The 27342-nt window shown below is 45.2% G+C and overlaps 1 protein-coding gene across 1 annotated transcript in view; it reads left to right on the top strand.

The window, feature by feature from the left end:
* Positions 1-27342, top strand: part of FAM20A (FAM20A golgi associated secretory pathway pseudokinase) — a gene marked incomplete at its 5' end in the record, with an annotated part of 46386 nt that overhangs the window by 2849 nt on the left and 16195 nt on the right. The window contains 4 exons of the mRNA XM_083490155.1: positions 21872-22053; positions 23140-23190; positions 24763-24841; positions 26474-26566. Coding sequence (XP_083346281.1) covers positions 21872-22053; positions 23140-23190; positions 24763-24841; positions 26474-26566 — 405 coding nt within the window. The remainder of the gene's footprint in view (positions 1-21871; positions 22054-23139; positions 23191-24762; positions 24842-26473; positions 26567-27342) is intronic.

The following is a 27342-nucleotide window of genomic DNA, read 5'->3' as shown; positions in this document are numbered from 1 at the left end:
GCTGTAATATTTGGTAGTTCTTTGTATATTTGATTACAGCTGATTATTGAGGGTAAGGCACAGTTTGAAGTTTGCTTTATGTGAATTCTCCCTTCCTCAAACACAGTGGTTCCTCGGGTTACATATGCTTCAGGTTACAGACTCCGCTAACCCAGAAATAGTACCTCGGGTTAAGAACTTTGCTTCAGGATGAGAACAGAAATTGTGCTCCGGCGGCTTGCCAGCAGCTAGACGCCCCATTAGCTAAAGTGGTGCTTCTGTTTCAGGTTAAGAATGGACCTCCGGAACGAATTTACTACTTAACCCAAGGTACCACTGTATTTCATGCAGTACTTGACCAGGAGCACTGGTGGAGGAAGAGGAGTGCGGGGGGAGCGCACTGCCCCCACCCCAGCAGCGCAATCCCAGTGGGGTGCCATCACGGCTCCCCCCCCACCAGCGCTGGGTGCCACGCCTCCACAGACGGCGTGCCACGCCCCCAGGACGCGCACCAGCCCCGCCCCCACCTGCTCTCCACCCCCGCCCCCCAGTGCCAGAGCATGAAGCTCCACCAGTGACCAGGAGATCACAGTTCATAAACTAAATGTCAGAACCTAATTGGAGCTCACTGGTTCAGGCCCCTGGCCCATGTAGGCCCATGTAGGCCCCAGCATCCTATTCCCACAGTGGCCAACCAGAAGCCTGTGGGGAAACGCACAAGCCGGACTTGAACACAACAGAACTCTCTCTTCCTGCATTTTAGCAACTGCTTTTCAGAAGCATTACAAGCTCCGACGGTGGAGGCAGAGTTTATCCCCCATGCCTTGTAGCCATTGGTAGCCATCCCCTCTGGGAATTTGTCCAGTAGTGGCACTGTGGGTTAAACCACGGAGCCTAGGACTTGCCGATCAGAAGGTCGGTGGTTCGAATCCCCGCAATGGGGTGAGCTCCCATTGCTCAGTCCCTGCTCCTGCCAACCTAGCAGTTCGAAAGCACGTCAAAGTGCAAGTAGATAAATAGGTACTGCTCTGGCGGGAAGGTAAACGGCGTTTCCGTGCACTGCTCTGGTTCACCAGAAGTGGCTTAGTCATGCTGGCCACATGACCCGGAAGCTGTATGCCAGCTCCCTCGGCCAATAAAGCGAGATGAGCGTCGCAACCCCAGAGTCGGTCACGACTGGACCTAATGGTCAGGGGTCCCTTTACCTTTACTTTTTCCTCTTTTAAAGCCATCCAAGTGGATGGCCATCACTGCGAATTCCATAATTTAACCGTGCACCGTGTAATTCCTTCCTTTTATCTTTCTACATTCAGCTTCATTAGATATCCTTGAGTTCTAGTGTTATGCGAGAGGGAGAAGAACTTTTCCCTATCCATTCTCTCTCCATGCTTCCCACGAATTCTTCCCTTATCCCAGATTTCATGCAGTATTTCATCACGGTTCATAAACTAAGGGGGAGAAACAGCTTTTTTTTTTACATCTCCGTCTTATTCACTGTTACTGGGAAGTAAGGCATGTTGATTGCTTTGGCACGTACGGAAAGGTAAAGTTGCTGAAAACTGCAGCCTTAGTCTTTTAAAATGCACACTGTACAAAAAAATAATTGGGGAGTGCGTTGAGCAACCGTGCCCTTTCTAAATGCTGCGATTGAGCTTTGTTTAGTCTTTAAACTTATAACAGGGTCACTTCTATCCTGCAGGAAAAAGTCGAGTTGAAAGCCTTGGCGCCGGAGCCAAAAATCTTTATCACAAACCTGCCACCGTGTCTATTTTGTGCTTAGTCCCTAATCGGTGCAGCTTACGTGTCACCGGAAAAGGAAAACAAAGTAATAATGTGAGAACAAGAACTGGTCTGAGCTCGAAGGAGCATAATAAGAGTGTGTGACCTTGCTTTGGTTCAATGGGACAACTGTACTTCTCTTTGAGACGTGACTATAGAGATAAATAAGCCTGTCACCTTAGATCAAAAGCAAGCATGATGCAAGCACAGCTCTTTGGTCTCTTGAAACTTTTGCAAATAACAGCGGTGGTGATGGTGGGGGAGCAATATGTTTTTTTCCTAACGGTGCAAATAGCAGCTTGGGGGTATGTGAAAGATTTTAATGTGGAGAATGGGGGCGAAGACAGTCGTCTTCTTCTTCTTCTTCTTCTTCTTCTTCTTCTTCTTCTTCTTCTTCTTCTTCTTCTTCTTCTTCTTTGATATCACTTGTAGCCAAGTAAGATTGTCTTCCATAAACACGGTTTTAACAGTGAGTCCGTAAGTGACTGTGGAGGCCAATTCTGGATCCACACGTCCTTCCACAGTGGGGACATTGGTTTCCGGGCGGGAGTTGATCATGGTGTGGATTTGCCAAGCGTGCCTTCCTCTTATTTATTTGTTTTTTAAATAATTTTTATTAAATGGTTTTATGTTACAAAAAACAATACAGCCATACTACCACTAAAAATAACTAAAAAATATAAATTACATACATCGATATTTAGTTTGTTATTTGTTATTTACCATCTTATTTCCTCCCAAACATTGCATACAACAACACACATGTGTGCAGACACCCACACCCACACACCCGCACAGAAAATGATAATAATGAAAGTAAATATTTTTTCCCCTTGTATCTTCCCAAATCTTTTCTTCAACTTTGACTTCCTGTCAAGTCCCTTTGCATATGTTTTATCTTATATTTGAATGTACACAAAACAATAAACCTTTCTATATAATTTTTCTAAGCGTGCCTTCCTCTTAGAGTGTTTCTCCCTTGCATCCTGACCTGGGGTGGTGTTACTCAGAGTAGACCCATTGCAATGAAAGAACCTGACTTAGTCACTTAGTGGGTATTCCCTGAGTAAAACATAATTCAGTATTGCCCCGGCCAGTTAGCAACACTATTCTGAATGCATGCATGCACCTGTTCTTCTCTGTTTGTACTGCTGTCCTGAGAATTCTCAAACACTTGCTGTCCTCTGTGCTACCAGTCATTCCCACACTGGGATGCCATCAGGAATGCTTCTTGCCACTTGTGTGCAAGACCTTTCTGCCCGCTCAGCTCCCATCGCCACCTGCCACCCATTTGCCTCTCCTACCAGCAGGCAGGCCAGCCACCTTCCCCACTGGAAAATGGCATTGAAAGCCAGGAGGCAAGCTGGGAAAAGAGGACAGTGCCCAGCTGGGGGACAAATAGCTGCTTAGGGAGGGAAAGAGGGAGGCACCAACTTGCAGAAAATATTGGGGGTGGGTGGATCCCCTAACTATTTTATGGGGGGAGCTGAAGAAATCAGGGCCCCACAAAATTGGCACCTATGCACTGAAACTGCCTTGCCCAGTCTGGTTGATGGCATTTTTGGGGAGGTTGATTTTGGGGGTGGGGGAAAGTATTACCGTATTTTTCGCTCTATAACACGCACCAGACCATAACACGCACATAGTTTTTAGAAGAGGAAAACAAGAAGAAAAAAAATCTAAATGAAATAGTGGATATATGATTTTTGTGGTTCATGCTGTGGCCACAGACATGTGATCTGACAGTGAGTTTGGAGTAGCCCAATGCAAAAATCCTGAGGATCCATGTGGATCCATGCTTTGTAACCACGGAGGAGGGAAGGAAGGGGAACCATGGATCCTCTGCTCACGACTGCAGCAGATCCCCCCCCCCCGTCACCCGCAGGCATTCGCTCCATAACGCGCACAGACATTTCCCCTTACTTTCTAGGAGGAAAAAAGTGAGTGTTATGGTGCAAAAAATACGGTATTTCATTTGTTCTCCTTGATCTCTCAGCAGCTTTTGATACTGTTGCCCATGGCATCCTTCTGGAGGGTCTCAGGCAGGTGGGGGATTGGAGGCACTCTCTGACCGTGAATCTGCTCCTACTTCTGGGGCCATTTCCGGAAAGTAGTTATGGGTGGCTGACGCTTAGCGCCGTGGGAGTTGTCCTGGGTGTCCTGCATCTTGTCCCCTGTACTGTTTAACATCTTAGGGTGAAGGGGCAAGTAATTAATATATTTTTTATTATTTTATTTATATTTATAAATGTTTTGTTGTTATTGTTCTAATTTATTTATTTCTCAGATTAAAGTTTTACAATCACGTATCCAACATACAACATAAAAACAAGATTCCAAAGAATCTCCTCCCCTTTGTGGGTCCGATTGTTAATCATTTCCTCCTGCATCTTTTACGATAATCCAAACCTTCCTTTTCTTTTCCCCACTTAATTTATTTATTATTAATGTTGCAATACATATATGAAATCTTTACATATTGATACATATACATTATGTTCGTGAATTCACATTTTCACATTTTCATTATGTACCAACATTTACCCATTTCTTATTTCTTGCCCTGTGTCTTCCCTCCACCCGTACGTGACTTCCTTGTTATTATTTTGTAACTTTATTATTGAGATTGTCATTTTGTATCTTAATAATTAAACATTCAATCTTATATATCTGCTTAGTTTAACTTAACTTAACTTTGTGAAATCAGTCTATCCAAACCTTTTACATCTTTTACATAATCCAAACCTTTTACATCTCCATTATGTTCAAAATTCACCTTGAAGCTACAAGCGTTATTCCAATCCTACGAACGATATTAGCTGTTTACAATGGTTTTTAAGATAAATTATAATTGTTCCCCATTCCTTATTAAAATTTTGGTCACCTAGAATTGGCCCAGAGATGGAAAGAAGATAAAGTCCCTACCAGAGAAGAATGGCAGATTAAGTTGATTCTTCCGGTCATTGTAGCCATCTCTGGGCCAATAACATCCATGCAGCTGTGGTCACATACATAAATAGTCTTTTCTGCTCCCTTGGGATTTCGGCACCTAGAATTCCTAAAAGAAAGGCAGGGGCAGGTAATTAATAAATCAACAGTGATTAATTTAGCTAGTTGTTGAACTGAAATTTTATTAAAAATTAATTAATTGATTTAATCATCATCATAACTAAGAGTTAGCTTTGTGCGGCAAGCTACTTTCTGTGCCCATCCACATACCCCTCTTGGTTGGCGTTCAGCCCCTGGGCCTAAAATTCCCTACCCCTGCTCTATGGAGACCTTGTGAAGTACACTGGCTGCCCCTTGCCACCAGCAAGCAAGCAAAGCCTTATAAGACTCCTGCTACAAATGCAAATACAAATGTGGCGCTGTGGTCTAAACCACAGAACCTAGAGCTTGCCAATCAGAAGGTTGGCGGTTCAAATCCCCGCGACGGGGTGAGCTCCCATTCCTCAGTCCCTGCTCCTGCTGACCTAGCAGTTTGAAAGCACGTCAAAGTGCAAGTAGATAAATAGGTACGGCTCTGGCGGGAAGGTAAACGGCGTTTCCGTGCACTGCTCTGGTTCGCCAGAAGCCGCTTAGTCATGCTGGCATCATGACCTGGAAGCTTTCTGCGGACAAAATACCAGCTCCCTTGGCCTATAGAGCGAGATGAGCACCACAACCCCAGAGTCGTCCACGACTGGACCTAATTGTCAGAGGTACCTTTACCTTTACCTTTTTTACAAATGCCTCTGGGCAGGTTTTCGAAAGCTATGGCTTTACAAAGGAACAGGGGGCGGTCCCACTGGCAACAGTGGGCTAGCTGAAGCCCGGAGCAGCTCTGACAGGTTTTGCGGGAGAAGCAAAGGGGAGATTGCAAGCTGGGAGAGGTGAGGCAAAACTGAAGGGAAGGCATGGGAAAGAAATGAATGCAGGAGAAAAGAATGTCCCAGAGAACTACCCCCCCACACACACACACAATTAGCCAATTAGGTTGGTGTCGTGGAAACTCCTCTTGCTGGCGGTGAGCAGAAATTGCTCGCCGTTGATGGATTGCTTGTCCCCGTGTCAGAAAGTTACTGACATCTTGTTCTTTCCGAACGAGTATTAACTGGAGCATGGAGGAGCTCACACTGTTTTGCAACGGAGAAAAAAGGGGGCAGCAGTCTTTAGCCTCTAAATTAATGGATACACGTCCGTAATATAAAAGCTGGTACACTGGAAGACGGTTTTTTTGTGCCAGGCAAAACACTCACAAAACAGCGCTGTGTTTTTAGGCTAATGGAAGTCTCTTGGCTGCTTAGGTCTGAATTAGACCCGGGATGATTTCCAGAATCCTGATTTCTTCACCAGGCGTTGAAATGTGTTCATTTCCAGAGAGTGTCTGTTTTATACTTAGCTCGTATGTGGTCAAAAGCCAACATCCTCCTTCAGCAATGGTTGGCCTGACCTCAGAGACATATTAAACGCAGGCTGTTTTAGGATTGCCACCTTCCTCCTCGCTCTTCCCCAACAGAAGCTTTGTGCCTTTAATATCTGTGTGACAGGCAGATGTTCACTTAGCTGCAGACTTCCATGCAGTTACATAGGCATCTGCCTATAGAATTTCTGCCCGTCACATAACAGTTAAATGCACAGAGGTTTCCGCCCCTACAGATATTGTCGGACTCCAGTTCTCTGGCCGATGGTCAGGGAGGATGCGTCCAACAGTACCTGGCCGACTAAAGGTTTCCTAACCCTGAACTGACTGGAATAAGGGAAATGTCAAGAATTCCAAAATGCAAAGTATAATAATAATAAATTTTATTTATACCCCGCCCTCCCCAGCCAAGACCGGGCTCAGGGCGGCTAACAACCAATAATAAAAACAAGTTGATTAAAATACAATTTAAAAAACAAGATTAAAATACATTAAAACATTAGGATTCAGCCTCTTCACAGGAGGAGAAAGGAAAAAGAAAGAGGGGGAAGGAATCAAACTGACTCTAAGCCAAAGGCCAGGTGGAACAACTCTGTCTTACAGGCACTGCGGAAAGAAATCAGATCCCGCAGGGCCCTGGTCTCATGAGACAGAGCGTCCCACCAGGCCGGAGCCAGTGTTGAGAAGGCCCTGGCTCTGGTTGAGGCTAATCTAACTTCCTTAGGGCCCGGGACCTCTAGGGTGTTGCTATTTATGGACCTTAAGGTCCTCCGTAGGGCATACCAGGAGAGGCGGTCCCGTAGGTGTGTGTGGAATTGGTTCCATATCTAACATACTGTTATAGATTTGGGGGGGTCCCCCAAACTCTAGTAATTAATAAATGGTGGGTTTTGATTATTTGGGAGATGTATTCAAGCTGCAGAGGAATTCCTGGCAAAGCTAGGACCATTAAGAAACAATTCAGGGCCATTGAGAGCCATTGGCAATGCAAGAGAACTGTCGTTCCCCCCTTGCCTAAGACTGGGGTTTTGAGAGGTTGTCAGGGTAACTGGGTGTGGGGTGACAGGAAAAGAGAGGTTTTGGCAGAGTGTTCTGGGAAGAAGAAGGAAGAAAAAAGAGGGGTCCATGTTGGGCAGGCTGGCTGAAGGCAGGCTGCGGGAGATGCCTTGGACTCCATGGCTGCATTGCTGTGGAGGACGAGCCCCTATTGAAATGACCGTGCTGTAAGCTCTGGACTCCCACCATGAAGGTGCAAAATGGGGGAATAAACCGTATTTCTTAATACATTACTACGGTGGACTCCACTGTGTCTCAACCCTGGGTGAGTGTCTGGAATTCCCTGGGATCTTGCTATTGCTCAGCAGAGAGTGGGAGTGGTACCCAACTTTTGTAATGGTACAAATGTTCTGAGGTTCAAACTATCTTCAGTACTTACCATCGTCTTTGATTTGCAAGACTTTGGGATCTTTTCCGTCTGTGTGGAGCGGAAGCGTAGTTGAGAAAAGGAGCCTTTGATACAGCAGCAGCCCTGTAATGTCTTGGAGGGATTGTTGGCTGATGCAGCTTGTCAGGTGAGGCTGAGAGAAATTGCACTGGCTGAAATTCTCCCTGCTGGACCATTATTGAAGAGAGAGAAGCCTTGCCCTTCTTCTCCCTTTGCAATCCAGCAATTCCGAATACTGCAAATTCAATATTTTGTCCTAAAATGCAGAGTGGCTTTTCCTTGATGATGCGGAAGCAAATGGCAATGATCAAATTGCCCTAAAATAAATGAAACTAATAGCCTATACCAGCGGAAGTGTTTTCATTTTCATGTCATTTTGGAGTTTGCACATGGTTCATTGGGCAAGGTGCTGAAAGCACGGACAATATGCTGCACTTAATCACAGTAAGAGCCAGTGAAATATTCGAGGCCGGCTAAGTAGCAAGTGTTTAAGCAGCGTGAGGTTACGCTGGAGTGCCTGCAAATGGATATTGATTTAGAATTTGCAGAAGAACTAATGTAAGCCAAGATGTTACGCTATTAAATGGCTGTACCAAAGATAGCTGCAGAGGCTAGTAGGTCAGGCTAACAGGTCTCTGAATGTGCAAGGGTCAGAATTAATAGAGAGCTGTGTGTAAATTGTATATAGAATCATAGAACTGTAGAGCTGGAAGGGACCCTGAGGATCATCTAGTCCAACCCCCTGCAATGTAGGAATATGCAGTTGTCCCATATGGGTATCGAACCTGCAACCTTGGTGTTATCAGCACCGTGCTCCAACCAAATGAGGCAAAAGGCTACGGCACCCCAGTATTCCCAGGCGGTCTCCCTTCCAAGTACTAACCAGACCTGACCCTGCTTAGCTTCCGAGATCGGGCAGCATGTTCAGGTAGTATTTGTCCTGAAACATCTGTGAATCGTGGTGTTCTTGGGTTTTAAATGCATATTTTTTGTACAAATGTGATATGCACAATGGTGAGCTTTCCATCAGCACAAGCATTGCAGATGGAGCGACACCCCTCTCTGCTCCCTTCCCTGCTCTGCCCAGGCACCTCAAGAGTCATTGGATGGGAGGTGCAACAGGGGGAAGCCCAGTTGAACAACTGGAAGCTCTTGCACAGCTGACGGGACTCATTCATTGAATCCTTCTCTGTGTTTCTTAATCGGCTGCTTTGTAGCGAGTCAGACTATTTGTCCGTAACCCAGTATTATCTGCTAACTAGGGGATCTGACAAAAATCTTTCCAATCACCTGCTCCCTTCTTCCCTTTTCTCCTGCTTCATCTGCTTCTGCTAAGATGACAGGGATTGAACCCCTGGACCTTCTCGATGCAAAGTGTGAGCTCTGCCACTGAGTTTTGGCCTCTTCCCGGAGGCGAATAGGCCTTTGTTCTTCCCATTCCTCATGATGGGCCTTGATTGATTTTTTTTTTAAAAAAAAATTCTTTATTTTTTACCAACAACCAAAACCCAAACAGTGAAACCCCCCAGGCGGCTGATACATTGAGTATACATAATCAATAATAACATATTCAAATCAACCATATGTACAATTCTATATACATTAACACTCCTCCCTCCACCAGGTTTATTTAACTTTTAACGTTTTAATTGCCCCAAATTGTTCAAACCTACCCAAATAATTCAAAATCTTCTCAAACCAATCCTCCTCTTTCTCACTGACCTTAAACCCTTTCATTCTGTGTATCTTCCCAGTTAGATATTCTAAAATTATAATATTATTCAATTTTTTCCTCCATTGGTTCACCCTTAACTCTTCTGCATTTTTCCAATTACTCGCTATAACCTGTCTGGCTGAAGTTACCATCAATTTTACCCATTTACATTCATCTTTTGTTTTTAACTCGGTGCTACTCAGGCTAATAAGAACCATTTTCTACCTTCCTACCCACAATTTCCGATATTTCTATACCAATCTATTTCCAAAATTCATTAAATAATGGACAATTGCACCACATATGACTGTACGTTCCCATCACTCCACATTTCCTCCTCTGCTGCTACCCAAGCCCATGCATTATGCACTGAGCTCGTGGAGGTTGCTGCTAGGCAAAGTCGTATCTTCACAGGGTAACCGCTAGCATAAAGAGAAGACCAAAACCAAATTGACAACAGCATAACAAACAGCGAAGTCAGTGAGCCAGTTCTCAAGGCTTCAGTTGTGTAGAGTCAATATACACAGTGAGAGGTATGGGAATTAATATCTAGCTTGTGTGTACCTCTGACTATTGCACAATCCAACTCCTGCACATGTATATGCTGCCCATAGACGGCATCCTCACATTTTTTGGAAAGGCAGGTGGATTACTTGAGTAGGAAGCGCTCCCACAATTGATGTATACACTAGGCTTTAGGTGAACACCTGATCTGGTCTGTGCAGTGGTAATTGGGGCACGTGGGAACCCAAGGCTTGTGTCTCCTCCCCAAAAGTAGAAGCTCCAGGCTTGGCCATTGTGTGGTGAGCTGTGGCAGACACCAACGATACTACAAGAGATGCTCGTGAGTTAGGTGGTGCTAGAGTTGTCTGAATTCCAGACCTTTCTCTGACAGCAATGTTTTGCTGTTACAGTTCTTCAAAATGCACTGCTTGGCAATCAGATTTTACAGTTTTGGAAGTTGGGCAACATCTGGGGTGCACGCTGAAATTCCAAAACGGAAGCAGAAGTTGCTGAAACAAGTGGCACAGAGGGTTCCTTCAGTGGAATGGGATCACATGTGATAGCATCCTACAGCCGAGAGACAGACAGAGAGAGAGAGAGAGAGAGAGAGAGAGAGAGAGAGAGAACACTTTTAACAAAGCTAGTTCTTAGATGTGCAATGAAACTTTGTTGTTGACATATGTGGCGTTTGCCCTCCTAGGTTTGTGACATCATACTGGGTTCATAAGGAAAGGGTTGACTAATTGTAAAGTGACTAACCAATGGGAACCCAAGGGGAGGAGTTAGGAGTTAGAGTTAGAGTTGTTGAGAAGACAGTCTGGAGTTAGAAGAGACAGAGAGGATAAGTCTGTGGGTTGGGCTAGTCTGATGTGGGAGAGTGAGAGACTCTGTTAAGAGGAGTCAGTCAAACAGTTGAGATAATCAGTCAGAAGGTATTAGGAAGGTATAGGCGGGTAAAGAAACTAAAGTTAAGATACTGACAGGAATATTATCTGAGAAACCATAAACTTGTTAATGTTTATAAAATAAACTTGTTTATTTGGTTCACTTTTAACAACTGTCTGGACTCAGTGTTTTACTCGAGAGTAATGTGTTGGTGGCAGCGGGGAAGCGAGCACAGTGGTGGCGCATGGATCAATAGAACGTTAAACGTCCGGGGACCCTGTGTGATCTCCACAACATCTATCTGTCTCAAGAGACAATGGAGTGCACCTCCAGGGGTAAAGTCAAACTACTGCATTAGCTGCACCTAAGTGACCTCCCCAGGGCACAAGCCTCAAAGCAGACTCACTGAAATCAATTAACATGGCTAAGTAAAACTTGGTCGAATACCACCTTTGGAGTGAAATTTGCCTAGCGAGTTCTTTCAGCTCAAGCCCTGTGCAAGGGCTTTTGATTGCACAATGGGGCTTTCCTCCTCCTGCGTGTCCCCTGAAATGGACTCTGTGGAGTTGGAAGAACCCCTAAAACAGTGTGCAGGAAGGTGGAGGAACTGAGCTAGGGGAATCATTCTGTCTGACAAGTCGGAATCCTTGTGCAGGCAAAGGTGGGAAGCATTGAATTCCACCCGCAGTGTCTCTCATTCCATCCATCGTGGGAAACAGAACCTTGTGGGGTTTTGTGTGTGGCCATTCTCCATCTCTTTCCCTCTCTGTTCCGGCTTATCGGTCCCTTTCCTACCTGCTTTTTATTTCGTTACTTTGCTTATTTACTGCCTGGATCGTTCCTGTGCTGTCTGGGCAAGCCGCTTGCCCTTGCGTGACTTAGCGTTTCCTCTCATTCTTTTGGGGAGAGGGTATTGATTATTCTCCAGCCACTTTGGAACGCAATATATGGCCCTCATAAACACAGGGACCATTCTGAGCACCTTCTCAGACTGCGCTAACATTAAATTTGTCTCTCCCTTAGTGCCCAAATGCAAATGAAACAGAGGGGAGCAAGGACATTTTTCCAAATGGAGAATTCTTTGTGTGCTAAATCCTCTTCGCTTCATGATTCAGTAGGGCAACTAAGATGGCACGCTAGGTCCTGTAAATCCACGAGACAGGTAGAAAGTCAAAGGATGAGCCAGAACTTGGGGTGTTGCCTAATGAAAGCGCCATAGCTCAGTGTGAGAATATCTGCTTCACATGCTGATGGTTCGATGCTTGAAATCCCCAGGAAGAACGGGGAAAGAATTCTGCAGAGGTGCTGCCGGTTCAGTGCAAGCAACAGTGAATTAGATGCAGTAGCAAAGTTTGGTAGCAAAGAGGCACCCTCTCTTGACATCAGTCTCGCGGCAACTTACCGTATTTTTCGCTCTATAAGACGCACTTTTCCCCTCCTAAAAAGTAAGGGGAAATGTGTGTGCGTCTTATGGAATGAATGCAGGCGGGAGGCTCTGCTCAGTGCTCCCTTTAAAGAGCCCCATGGAGCGTGTGTGTGGCTCTTGGGGGGTTTTCCCCGAGAAGAGCTGCCCTTCTCCCTCCTCTTTAAAGGGAGCGCGGCTCTTGGGGGAGCCTTCATCCCGCTGCCCGGAAGAGGCTGCACGTGGCTATCCCATAAGCCAGGACAGCAAGAGGGATCGCTGCGCAGTGATCCCTCTTGCTGTCCTGGCTTCTGGGATTCAGAATATTTCCCCCCCCCCTTGTTTTCCTCCTTCAAAAACTAGGTGCGTCTTATGGTCTGGTGCATCTTATGGAGCGAAAAATACGGTACTTGGACAGGGATAAGGCAGGGAACAGAAAGCTGGACTAGGTGGGCCATTGGCCTGATCCAGCAGGTTCTTCTCATGTTCCTGTGATACCAGGCCTCACCAGTGGGTCAGAGGAGATTGTAGACGGCTCTCCAGTGTAGTGGCTCCTTGGGTATTGGTGAGTGTTGGGGACAAGTTGCTGAATGCCAGTGCAGTGGTGTAGCGTGGTTTGCAGTTGCCCGGGATCAGGCAGGCGCTGGGGGGACAGGGTGCGGAGGGTAACAGAGCCCAACACACCAGCCCAGCCCTCACTGCCAATGCCACCGGAGCGACCACCACCACCACTGGAGCCAAGTGGAGCCACACTGCGCCGTTTGCCCGCCATGCAGGGGGGAGTTTGTCTGGGCCCTTGTATCATCTCAGCCTCACAATAGGGTTGCCATATGTCTCGGTTTTCCTGGACATACAGTGGTACCCTGGGTTACAGACGCTTCAGGCTACAGACTCCGCTAACCCAGAAAGAGTACCTTGGGTTAAGAACTTTGCTTCACGATGAGAACAGAAATCGGGCGGCAGTGGCGCAGCAGCAGTGGGAGGCCCCGTTAGCTAAAGCGGTACCTCAGGTTAAGAACAGTTTCAGGTTAGGAACAGACCTCCAGAACGAATTAAGTTCTTAACCTGAGGTACCACTGAATTCAGAATAGTGCAGTCAGCAGCAGTGTCTGGGCAGAAATTGGGAAAATGTCTGGGAAAATCCAGGTGTATGGAAGCCCATGCCAGCAGTGCTGTTTTGGCCGATTTCAAAACAGCTTTTCCGTCTGGATTTTCATTGTTTGAAATATGGCAACCCTACCTCACAGAGCAGCCCCGTGCTGGCAGGGTGGCATGAGAAAGACACAGCGGCCATGTGCCCTTCAATCTCAGCCTCGCAAAGCGAGGGCAAGGCTGGGATCAAAGAGCACACAGCTATGGCATCCTTCTCACGCTGGCCTGCCAGACCTGCTCCGATTTGCGAGGCCGAGATCTGTTCTGAACGATTTGCCCAGCAAAGCAATCAAAAGCACATCCTGGACAGTGTGAGTTCGTATATTCATGTCAGAAGGTGACTTGAAACAAAGCCAATATAAGCTTCGCAACTGAAAATGGCCGAAGATCATTTCTGCAGCTGACCTTAAATGAACTTTCCTAATTTTGCTTCATGCCATGAAGAAGTCTTGTCAGTTTCACGGTCTGGCTTTTGATCTCAGAAGTGAAATTGACAAAGCTTAATCACAGTGCTGAGAGAAGCGCTTTTGGGAAAGAAATGAGTGGTTTGTTTCTGCCACTCAGCTGCTAGAGTGCACCTCTTGCCCTTTGCATGTTCAGACCTTTAAACCTCCCCCTTAAATAAATTCAGACAAGACTCAAATATTGGTTTGGTTTTTGGCAGAATTTAGGCCGCAACTTTATTGATTACAGCAAGTGACTGGTTGCATAGGCTCTGGTTCAACTAGCTCCCTGCCATGCAGGTAGCGCTGACCCAGGGTTCCAGCATAGGTCAGCCAAGGGTGAACACCTGGATAAGCGGAAAGCCGGGCACAGACTATCTCTGCCATCCAAATGTCCCCCTGGACTCAGGCACGGGCACAACCCCCTCTCAAGGGTTGACCAAACCATCGAGTCCCTGGATTCCTTTAACAGAATACACTTCACATAGGGATGGTGAGAGCGTTCTCCCATCCCTATCACCTGAACCAGAGCCTATCCGCAACCTTACAAGTTGTGACGATTTGCTACACAGCAGGCAAAACCCAAATGGCAACAGCCAATCAGCCAAGTGGGGAAAATTCCTGCCGTGCCCCTGTCCTGTCCCAATGACAAACAACACACGATGGCATAGCAAGGTCAAGTGCAAAGCCCTAAAAGTAGGGAGAGGTGGGCGGGTGTTCCGAATGCATGCAGCGAAAAGGGAAGCTCTGGGTTACGTGCATGGGCATAAATAGGTCCCTCAAACCGTTTGGACTGTGTCCCATTGGCCAGATTGCACCCAGCTACAAGGGACCTACCAATCGGGTGTTGTGGCTGACCAATCGTACCCCCCCACACACACAACACAGGGTGTTGGTTTCCAGGTCTCACCACAATATGTGCCCTCTTTAAGGGAGGACCTGATTTGGAGAAAAGGGAAGGAATTTAAAAAGATGAATTCATAAGGGCACTTTGCTGGCTGCTCTCTTCCCTGAAGACTGTAGCCTCTGCAGCAAGAGGTTTTCCCCCCGCTGTCCTTCCCACAACTGCAACCTCCAGTGACTAGATGTAGTGCAATCGTCACAGGTGAAGAGGCTGTGGAAATACGTCATGGAGGAATAAACAGGTTGGGACACTCTTTGCGAGATCATGTGCATAAGCTCTTAAAATGGACGGTGCTGATTTGATGCATGTTTACTCCTAAATAAAACTTGCATTGCATTGAACTGTGTACTAGGGCTGTGTACACACTATATGTCTTTAAAGCACATCTGAATCCCTGCTGATAAAGTAGCTTCTTGCAGGGAATGGTCAGGAATTTGTTCCTACCTGATTTGTGCACATCAAAAACAATTCACACTTCTCCAAATTTTGTAGTGGTGTTCTCTAACAAAAAATAAGCGCATATATTAGAGGGAAATGCATATAAAAATGCAGATATTGGGGTTTTTTTAAAGGTAATAATGAAAATAAAGATGCATATACAGTATAAGTAGGAATATGTTTGTGAAAATGCACAAATTAGTGACTTTCTTTTTTGGGTAAAATGTTAAGAAAAATGCACACTGAAATGGTGGTGAATTTTTGTGAGGCCTCTTGTTTTTTAAGTGATGTGAAAATGTGGCGAACTTAACTTCAGTTATGACAAAATGAGAAACTGAGAGACGCTCAAATTAATGGATTGATCTGTCCCTTGGCTGTGGAAGCTCATGCTACAGTCAGTGGTACAAGACTTTCATCCACCTCCATATATCAGCAGGAAAAGTTCAGTGGAAGTTTGAGCTGTGCTCCTACAGGCTGTTCCATTATTCACACTAATTGGGTTTTCGCTTCCCAGACAACCCTGTTATTCAATCAGTGGAAACCTCCACTTATTGGGGCAGAGGGATTGGACTATTTTCTATAGAGGATGCTGAGATCAAGAACATAATATTTTGTTAAGAGCATTTTGGATACACTGTACAGAAGTGTACCAAGAGAGTGGATCCCTCTCTCAGATGAAGTGGGAGAGCTCTCTTTAGACTGCAGCATCAGACTGGTAAGCCAGGGTCCCTGTTTTCTGAGACAAATCATCATTCAGCCTGAACCACATCGGGCAGTCCCCATTGCAAGCCCTGTGGCTGGCATTTGTAATGGGCTTGGCGTCATTCATCACACCTGTTCAGCATGGCACTTCAGTTAGGGAGTTTGGCACTGATTGCAGGATGTGAAAATCTGCTGAAGAAGTTAATAGCAGTGCCAAAATGGGGGTGGGGTGGGCAGGGGTGTTAATAAATAAATAATAATGGTTATGTGGGATGCGGGTGGTGCTGTTGGTTAAACCACAGAGCCTAGGACTTGCCGATCAGAAGGTCAGCGGTTCGAATCCCCGGGACGGGGTGAGCTCCCGTTGCTCGGTCCCTGCTCCTGCCAACCTAGCAGTTTGAAAGCATGTCAAAGTGCAAGTAGATAAATAGGTACCACTCCGGCGGGAAGGTAAACGGTGTTTCCGTGCACTGCTCTGGTTTGCCAGAAGCGGCTTAGCCATGCTGGCCACATGACCCGGAAGCTGTACGCCGGCTCCCTCGGCCTATAAAGCGAGATGAGCGCTGCAACCCCAGAGTCATCCGTGACTGGACCTGATGGTCTGGGGTCCCTTTACTTTTACCTTTAATTCTTATGTACTAAGCTTGGATCCTAGAACAATAGGCAGGTAGGATCATAGAATACAACAACCTGATTGGCTTGCTGGTAAAACCTAGAAAGGTATTGGCATGCATATTTACCTACTACTGAGGTCCATTGCCAGCTAGAGACAAAGGAGCTATACTTATTCAGAGTCCCATTCTTCTGTTTTCTTTGTTCCGCTATGTCTGACCCACAGTCCAAATGTGGCCCACCAGGCTGTTTTCTCCAAACCACATCCACCAGCCCCACACTTGATGTCGTGTGTGATGTCATGTGTTGGGCAAGTAGAGACATGGCTGGATCCTGCAGCTGGAAAGCAGGATTGAACTCTCTGCACGTCCTCTGAAAAGCTGGGGGTTCAATCTTGCTTGGTTTGGGTGCCCAAGCAAGTTCCCCATCGGGAACTCGCTGATGCACCTGGAACCTGCAGAAAGCAGAACTGAAATCAGCTGATGCATGGGGAGTCATTTTGGACTCACAGCTGTCCATGGAGGCGCAGGTCAATTCTGTATCCAGGGCAACTGTCTACCAGCTCCATCTGGTACGCAGGCTGAGTGGTGCATGCTCTAGTTATCTCTCGCTTGGACTACTGCAATGTGCTCTACGTGGGGCTACCTTTGAAGGTGACCCGGAAAATACAACTAATCCAGAATGCGGCAGCTAGACTGGTGACTGGGGGCGGCCGCCAAGACCACATAACACTGGTCTTGAAAGACCTATATTGGCTCCTAGTACATTTCCGAGCACAATTCTAAGTATTGGAGTTGACCTTTAGAGCCCTAAACGGCCTCAGCCCAGTATACCTGAAGGAGTGTATCCACCCCCATCGTTCTGCCCTGATGCTGAGGTCAGTGGCGTAGCGTGGGGGGTGCAGGGGGGGCGGCCGCACCGGGTGCAACATCTGGGGGTTAGGGTTAGGGGGCGCAAATCCACGGGTTAGGGGGCGCAAATTACTTGCCTTGCCCCGGGTGCTGACAACCCACGCTACGCCACTGGCTGAGGTCCAGTGCCGAGGGCCATCTGGCGGTTCACTCACTGCAAGAAGCAAAGCTACAGGGAACCAGGCAGAGGGAACCAGGTAGTGGCGCCTGCCCTGTGGAACGTCCTCCCATCAGATGTCAAAGAGATAAACAACTCCCTGACATTTAGAAGACATCTGAAAGCAGCCCTGTTCAGGGAAGTTTTTAATGTGTGACATTTTAATGTATTTTTAATCTTTGTTGGAAGCCGCCCAGAGTGGCTGGGGAAACCCAGCCAGATGGGCGGGGTACAAATAATAAATAATATATTATTATTATTATTATTATTATTATTATTATTATTATTATTATTATATCTTGCTTGGTTGGGAGAATTTCAGGTAATGATATATGTAAGTTTATTGAAAGCTGCCTATTGGAACTCAGACTAGTTTTCTGTTTTCATGTGGATGGCTGATCACCGTGCCTTACTAATTTTGCCTGGCAAGGCTCAGAAGACTGTAAATGAGATTGACGTGAAAAATTGTACCGTTGGTCTGGTGGTTAAAGCAAACAAAAAGGGACCATGTAATTTAGGCTGTTTTAGTTTGTCGATACCGTAACTGCCTGTTTGGCAAACAAGGCCCTGCGTTAGCGCTTTGACAGTGTATGGCCATTATGCTTCCGAGGCTCTGACAGCTAAAGAATAATCATACCAAATCCACAATGTAAAAATAAACCATGCGTCTCTGTTGGATTGCTAACAATGTGCCGTGGAAGGCATGAGTTGCTTAGAACAACAGACAGCAATGTATCAATAGCTATTGCTGGGGAAAGGACTTAGATCTCCAATAATGAAGAGTGAGAGAAGGTGACACCTGTCTCTTCCCCATTGTCAGTACTGTGGGGCTTAATTTGAGCTAGAGCACAACAGAGCTTGGCCCAGAATCTACCCCCCATTCTTGGAATGAATCCTGAAAATTTCAAAATCATAATATACCCGAGTCCTTTTGATCATGTGTGAAGTGTCTTCCTCTCGCTTCTTAGTGACCACAACCAGCTCATACATATTAGAGGCTAGAACTTCAGTTTTAGCCCCCGGCCCTTTTGCTTTCCCAGCAAAGAGAGCATCCCTCTCATTTTGCCAATTGAGCCCTGTTTCTTGTGCAGATGGAGAGACTTGTACAAACTGAGCTCAGGTATGTACAAACTCAGCATCCCTAAAACCAGAAGCTTTGCTTTGGGGAATTACAGGGACACAGTGGCGTAGCGTGGGTTGTGAGCACCCGGGGCAAGGCAAGTAATTTGCGCCCCCTAACCCATGGATTTGCGCCCCCTAACCTGTGGATTTGCGCCCCCTAACCCTAACCCCCAGATGTTGCGCCCGGTGTGGCCGGCCCCCCCCTGCACCCTCCACGCTACGCCACTGCAGGGACAGAACCACCCAAACCATATAGATATTTATTCATGTATGCGACTACAGCAGCGAGAATGTTACTTGCCCAAAAATGGAAAGAAGAAGAAGTCTCAGCAAAAGAAGAATACATACAAAAATTTATGGAATATGCAGAAATGGCGAAACTTACTGGGAAAATATGAAATCAAGATAACAATTTTTTAAAAAATAAAAGAATGGAAAATGGTTTATGGAATATTTACAAACAAACTGTAAAAAAAAGATAAGAACATTGGCAGGATTATTGTAATGGCCTGCAGTTTTATAGGAGCATATATTTAAAGTAGATGAATAAATGAGCAAATTAAGTTAATCTGGATATGCAGAAAATATTAAAAATAAATTTAAGGAACTGCAGAAAGAGGGGGAAGGAAGTCAAGTTTGGAAATGTTAAAATGAGTGTAAAATTATTGAAATGTAGAAAACTGAAAAAAAAATTGAAAAAACAACAACACCAAATTCAGCATCCCTACCAATAGAAAGAGTGGGAACCACTAATCAGAGTCACTGATAATCATATAAGTAGGGATGAATTAACTAGGGTGGAGAACCTGAGGCTCTCTAGATGTTGCTGGACTGCAACGGCCAGAACAGATGGGAGTTGTGCATCCCATTTGAGTGCCCCAGGTTCCCTATCTCTGCACTAAAGCACAGGCCCTCTCTCTGCTTGTTTTCATTGTAGAGAGAGTGCCTCTAACACCTCAATAACCTGTAGCTCTGAAATAATGGAGACATAGGTAAAGGTAAAGAGACCCCTGGCAATTAGGTTCAGTCTTGGACGACTCGGGAGTTGCGGTGCTCATCTTGCTTTACTGGCAGAGGGAGCCGGCATACAGCTTCCGGGTCATGTCGCCAGCATGACTAAGCCGCTTCTGGCGAACCAGAGCAGCGCACGGAAACGCCGTTTACCTTCCCGCCAGAGCAGTACCTATTTATCTACATGCACTGGCGTGCTTTCGAACTGCGAGGTTGGCAGGAGCAAGGGACCAAGCAACGGGAGCTCACCCCGTCGTGGGGATTCGAACCGCCGACCTTCTGTTCAGCAAGCCCTAGGCTCTGTGGTTTAACCCACAGCGTCATCCACGTTTGAATGGAGACATAACAATAGTTTTATGCTATTCTATAATTTATTATTGAAGCAGGCATTGCTCACACCACATCTGAAAAGAACACAATTAACACAGTGTTCTTAATTTTTTAAAAAATGGTGTGTGTACTAACACAGATGGACATGAGTACGAAGTTACTAGATATATATATCTGTAAGAGGTTGACAAGTCATTATGGTTTGGAAAAACCCCAGTGCCCCATGATTTCTCGGTGGTCTTTGAAACCACAATGTCTCCTTGCAGCATAACTTATGAAGAGGTTGAAGACTCAGCCTCTGATCTTGAGAGACTGGAGAGCATCTGCTTTGCCACACAAAGTAGTTTCCGGCTTTTCCTCGTGTAATTTCGCCCAGCATTTATATATCCAGCAAATGTCGGATTTCCTCATCCTGTTGGTTTTATGGTCTGGCAAAAGAAAAATGCTAGCAAGCATATAGAATGTTCGTTTTTCTACAAGGGCCAAAGAGAGAGGCAGGCAGGGACAGCGAATGTGGGATATTTTGGAGATTAGCATAGTTTAGCTCTGTTGATCTTGATCTCCTTCGCCATGGTGGTGCAAGCTTCTGGGAGCTGTTAATGGTGCCAGCAATTATCAATTACAATTAAAATTGCACCCCAAATGTAGAAAACCCCATCTTGGGCCAGGCAGCCAATGAGGGTTATTTTGAATAGCAGCAGCAGCAGCAGCTGCCCAGTCTATGGCCAGTGCAGTTTTTTAACTGTTCCAGCTTGCTACAGACCCAAGACATAGGCTGAGATCCCAACACCCAGCACAATCCTGCTCCCCCACCAACAGCCTTCATTTGAACAGTTTTGTCAACACCTTGCTCTCCAAATGATGGCCGCTGTACCGATGGAAGTTTGAATCACTGAGTCATTAAGCAAGTGGAACAGAACTTCCCCTCCCTCTCCTCTTCCTGCCTGCCTCCTCTGCCCCAAATCTGCTCCAGAGCTGTGTGGAAAACCCCAGATAAGACTTGAGGGTGCAGCAGGGGAGAGGAATGTACCATCACATGGGTAGAAGTTGTTCTCCTCCTGCAATTGCTTCCAGACCCTCCAAGTGTCCCTATATTCCAGGGACAGTCCCAGATTTACAGAAGCCATCCTGGTTTCTGATTTGATCCCAGAATGTCCCACTTTTCCTTACTGGAGAAATGCTGGAGGGTATGGAGTTATGCAACCCCCAAGCCAAGGAGATAAGTAACTATACAACCTTTAGAAGAAATCTGAAGGCAGGCCTGTATAGGGAATGTTTTATTATGTTTTCATATATGTTGGAAGCCTCCCAGAGTGGCTTGGGCAACCCAGTCAGATGGGTGGGGTAATAATAATAATAATAATAATAATAATAATAATAATAATAATACCTTGGTTTTTGAACGTCTCCATTTTCGAACATTTTGGTTTTCAAAAGCCATAAACCCGGAAGTAAATGCTTCAGTTTTCAAACTTGCCTCAGAAGTCAAACATACCACACAGCTTCCGTACTGAGTTTTCGGTTTTCAAACATTTTGGAACTTGAATGGTCTTCCAGAACGGATTCCGTTCCAAAACTGAGGTACCACTGTAATTGAATAGGACGTCCTTACTTTCATCAGAGAAATATTGGAGGCTATGGGCTTTGTTGAATAGTGGGTAGACATGGCAGACGACACAGCGATTTATCCAAAGCATCTCTTTATTTTGTAAGCTGGAACAGAACTGAACAGCAAACAGCTCAGCCGGCCTGCTTTTATAGGCAGCCGGCTGTCAACATTGTAGCAACAACAACCCAGGGTTTCCCGGCTAAAATAACTGATGTGGACCTGAGTGAAAACTATCTACACTATCCCCCTGCTGGCCCAGGGTGAGAACTTCAGTACATAACAGGCTTCATTGTATACAACCCTGAATGTGGGAAAGTGATTTGTCTGAGGGGTTGATTTTGTGTGCACCTTCTTTTCCATGTGTGTATCAGGAGACACAAGATTTACAGAGAGGAGCGCAACCTCACCTCGGACTCAATAACGCAGCTCAGGCAGGAGGCAAGCTGGCTCCAGTTCCACCTGGGAATCAATCGCTATGCCTTGTACCCACGGTCTAGTCCTCCGATTGACCAGCTCCTCCGGGACACGCAAAACTTTGGAACCATCAGCGCTGGTAAAGCTTCCTTTCTGAACTGCCACCTCCACCAGATCATGAACTGCAAGCGCAGAGCAAGGTTGAGGGAATTAATGCCAGATTAGTGGCCGGGTTTTTTTTCTTCTTCTTAATGAAATGCCATTGCAGCCAGCTATCCACTAATGTGGATAGGGAAATACTGGGCTTTAAGGGGCTCCCTTTGTCTTTAATTAAACACTTCCCGTTTGCACATTCAGTCCATTTTATTGCTTTCCAATGAGCACAAGTATAGAGAGACAACAAAGGGGTAGTTTGTTAATTGCCCTTGGAAAAGCTTCCTTTAATTATCACAATGTCCATTACTGTCGCCATGAAAGGGAAGCACTTTGATTACTGATTTCCTCCCATTATTATTGTTGTTTCTGTCTCCATTTTTTGGTAGCTAATAATGTAATTTTGCTATAAAATAGAGGAAAAGGTCATTAGAAAAGAACACATATGAAGACCTGCTTTCAAAAGCCCTCTTGATTACAAAAGCAGTTTCCGCCACATGACATAGTGTTTAATAATAATAATAATAATATTATCAATTTGATTTTAATTTTTATAATGAAATATTTTTAGACTCTGTGACTATTTGACTATTTGATTATTTGATTGTTGTTAGCAGCCCTGAGCCCGGCTTCGGCTGGGGAGGGCGGGATATAAATAAAATTTATTAATAATAATAATAATAATAATAATAATAATAATTTATACCCCTCCCTTCCCGGTTCAAAAACCGGGCTCAGGGCAGCTAACAACAAATTTAAAACACTTTTAGCAATTAAACCTTGAATGCATCTAAGAGTGGGCCTCTAAACCCGGCTGTGGATTTTACCCTCTCCCCACCACTGAGAACCCACCCCCTCCCTGCCAAAATTTCCTATAGTGCTCTTGTCATGACTAAAGGACACCCAAAATACGCCTCCCCCCCCAAAAAAAAATTGTCATCATGCAGAGTGTCGGAAGACCTTAAGACCCCCTGCTAGGACAATTACATGAGTTCTATCACACACCGCATCTCCTAAAAAAGCATTCCTATTGGGTGATCCTGAAGCTCATGGCTTTTCGTTTTCATTCCAGATTACAGCCAGGACGAGAAAGCATTGCTGGGTGCCTGTGACTGCACACAAAGTAAGTCAAGTACATTAGTTTCTACAAGTCACAGGAATAATAAAACCATAGAATCTTAGAGTTGGGACCCCAAAGGGTCATTTATTCCAACCCCCTACAACGCAGGAATTTCATCTAAAGAATCCCTGACAGATGTTCATCCAACTTTGTTTTTAAAATTTCCAATGAGGAGGAGGTGAGGAAAATTGGAGGGATTTTAATAAGAGCAACATGGCCATTAACAAAGCAATTACATTGATTATTAGTTTGTGTTTTGTGCCACCCTAAAATTAACTTTGATCTGCTGTTGCTGCTGCTGCTGCTTCCTTCCTTCCTTCCCTTATTCCATAGATATTATAGGTTTTGTTTTGCATTTTCTTACGCTCTGTAGGCAACCGCCTCTATATGCAAATATATCTTAATTACATTGTGAATATTACAAAAACCGAGCTGGGTCAGTAATCCAGAATTCTTTTAATCAGCTTGGCGTGCATGGAAACGAGCCACTTAAATTGGATGGAGAGCCTTTGACCCAGAACACTTCAATCAAAGTTATGCCCCTAAATTGAAATTTTCATATTCATAGAACAGCAGCCTGCTCTGGCAAGGCATCCCTCATTTCCTAGTGGAGTAGTAGGCGAAGTCTAGATGCTAATAACGGGTTGGAACAGAAACACAGAGCAAAATGAGCTGCTGGTTTCAGTCCCTCTCACTCCCACCCATACCTGTAGTGTGTGTGGCTTGTCTCTTTAAGAAGCAGGCATAGCCTGTAAGAAGAAACTCATTTCCCAACCTTGGGGGGGGGTAGTCCCCCCCTAGTTAACTAGGAACTGGTTGAAACCTCAGTCTTGGATATGTAGCAAGTCCCCCTGTTATACAGAGTGCTGTTCTCCTGAATTCAACACAGCACTAAGTGGGTTAGGCATTGCAGAACAAGGTCTGCTCATGCAAAGGGACTTTCCCCCCTCCTCTCTGTGCCCCCCACATTAGGGGTGTCATTTTAGGGAATTCATTTGAGGAATTCAAATCTGCTTTTAGCTTCATAAGTCTACATTCGATGAAGAAACATATAAACTGCATTTGGAAAACCAAAGGATTTTAATTTTACCTTCTTAAAATGTCAGGTAATGCTAAAAGATCATAATCATAATAATAATGTTGTTGTTGTTGTTAAGTGTGTGTGTCTAACAAACACTAAAAGTATTTGGCAATCATTTTTTAAGGATTTCTATGCAATTTTACACACATTTTGCTTACCAAGCAAAGCTAAATTATATTAATTTAACCAAAATATAATTTGAATTCCCAAGTCACGTAACAACTTTTGAACAACTCTGACTTTTGGAATTTGAAAGTTGAAGAATTCAGTACACCCTGCCTCCGCATGTACCCTCAGCATGTTTTAGGGCAGATTTAGGGGGTGTGGGGCGAGGAGTGAGGGGAGAAAAGCCCCATTGCATGAGTGGAGCTCATTCCAGGCAACAACTTAGTTGAATCCCACCTGAATAACTTGCCAAGTTAACACTAAACAGTTTCCGTTTTCACAAAAGTCCCTTTGAACAATGAGCTGAGCATCTCGGTTTCACTTTCCAGTTGTCAAGCCCAGTGGTGTGCACCTGAAACTTGTTCTGCGGTTCCAGGACTTTGGCAAAGCCATGTTCAAACCCATGAGGTAAGCTCAGTTCACCTGAAAACGTTTGCCGAGCCGTTGCTGTTCTTTATCTTGTTTGGCATGGTGTGCATTTTCATCCTGATGAACAGAGGGGAAAGTGCAATGGTAAATCCCAGGTGGTATTCAGTGGTGACTGTTTACAGAAGGGAACCCCTTAGTGGGACGGGAGAAAAGTTTGAAGAAGAGTTTGGATTTGATATCCCGCTTTATCACTACCCTGAGGAATCTCAAAGCGGCTCACAATCTCCTTTTCCCTTCCTCCCCCACAACAAACACTGTGAGGTGAGTGAGGCTTCAAAGAAGTGTGACTAGCCCAAGGTCACTCAGCAGCTGCATGTGGAAGAGCAGGGAATCGAACCCGGTTCACCAGATTACAAGTCCACTGCTCTTAACCACTACACCACACTGCCACTTTCACTGATTTTCCCCACTTCCCCCAGCATACCCTACACTCCCTTTAAATCTGCTTCAATCTAGAACAGATGGGGGGCAGTACAAAGTGCTGCAAGGGGGAGTGCTGCTAAAAATTGCCTGCCTCCCTCCTCGTTCTGCTGACAGATTCTCTTCTGTCAGGGGACCTTCACCAGTAGGTGTCAACCATTCTTAATAAGGCACAAAGTTAAGGAATAAGGTTGTGGACAGGGAATTAAATGCAAAAAGAAAGAAAGAAGTGAATTGGACCATTCTTGCTCTGAGTGAACAGGACATTAGCTTTCCCTTTCCACTCTGGCACAAGATGGTAACTGAAATCAGTTCTTCTACAAGGGTGAGGAAGATGTTCCTGGACCACAGCTCCCTTCCTCACTGGCCATTGGCCATCCTTGGGGGGAAGATGATGGGAGTCCAATAACATCTGGAAGGCCTTACTCAACAAAGAGAGAAAGAGAAAGAGGGAGGAAAAGCACACAGGAAGTCTGAGAATGAGGTATGTTTACTTAATTGAAATAAAAATGAGAGCTGCCACCTGAGCAACTAAATCTTAACTGATTATTTGTATGAGATTTTTATTTTATTTTTTTTTAAAAAAATAAATCAGTTGGATTCCCCCCCTCTAGAGATTGAAAAAAATGCTTCTCGTTTTTAGATGATGCAGCTCTATGTCACAGCAGGAGCCATCTTAGAAGAGGCATTCCCTTTGTGTGAGAGAGCATAAAATGACTCTTCTAAGATGGCACCTGCTACCCACCCACAGGTTTTGTAAGCACTTGCTTGGCAAATAATATTCTGATTATATATATATGTTTAAATTGTCAATTCTGTCATAGAGGTGCTCCTGGTGAATCAGTCAGCAGAGATTACTAGTTAGAAAAATTAAAAAAAAACCCAACAGCCCACCAACATTAATTGAACACAATTAAAGTTAAGCTAAGGTTGAAGGGGGCCTTATTATTTTGCAGTCCTCTTGTGCAGACTTGCCTCACCTTTAAAAAGGGGGGGTAATAGGTACCATTTTTCTGTAGAATAAGCACAGAGACACGTTAACACAGAGACGATTTCACAGTCGTCTGTTCCGACAGTCATTTGTCCTGCTTCTCTAGTTGTACCATAAATACTTTCCTTGCACTCAGGAGGATGTCAACGGTTATGCAGAAGGAATCTCCTTTCTCTTAGTGACCCCTATCTTCCTTTCAGACAGAAACGAGATGAGGAGACTCCAGAAGACTTTTTCTATTTTGTTGACTTTCAAAGGCACAATGCAGAAATAGCTGCCTTCCACCTCGACAGGTAATTTGATGTTCTTGCTCACCCCTTCTTTGGACGTATATTTGGGGCCTAACCTTACTTCAGGGAGAAGAAAACAAGATCTGCAATGCTCAAAAGCCCAAGGAGTGGTAGTGTTGTCATAAGAAGAGATTCCTTAGGAGAGGGGATTTAGGGATCTGCATTCAGATTTCAACAATACAGTGGTACCTCGGGTTACATACACTTCAGGTTACATATGCTTCAGGTTACAGATTCCGCTAACCCAGAAGTATTACCTCGGGTTAAGAACTTTAATTCAGGATAAGAACAGAAATTGTGCAGTGGCAGCAGGAGGCCCCATTAGCTAAAGTGGTGCTTCAGGTTAAGAACAGTTTCAGGTTAAGAACAGACCTCCGGAACGAATTAAGTTCTTAACCCGAGGTACCACTGTATATGACGTTTGTTTCAAGCTGCCCATAGTATGCCTTTCCTGGTATATGCATTTCAGTGGCCACAGGCATGAATATTGGTGTCTGGGATTATCAGGAAAGGCTATGGCAGGTCAGTGGTGGAACATCTGTATTGCGTTCTGAAGGTACCAGGTTTAATCGCCACCATAACCAGGTAGGGCTGAGAAACACACACACACACACACACACACACACACACCTGTCTGAAACTCTGTAGAGCTGCCAGTTTGTACAGATAAGTGTTGCTCAAATTGTTGCTCCAGCCAGAATCTTTGAGCTGGTGGAACATGTTAGTTGGATCCCACCTAGGAGAACAGAATGCTGGACTAGATGGATCTTTGGTCTGAT

The sequence above is a fragment of the Podarcis liolepis genome, assembly GCF_965112155.1.
Source record: "Podarcis liolepis genome assembly, chromosome: 2".
NCBI lineage: Eukaryota > Metazoa > Chordata > Lepidosauria > Squamata > Lacertidae > Podarcis > Podarcis liolepis.
This window is presented reverse-complemented; position numbering and strand designations above follow the sequence as displayed.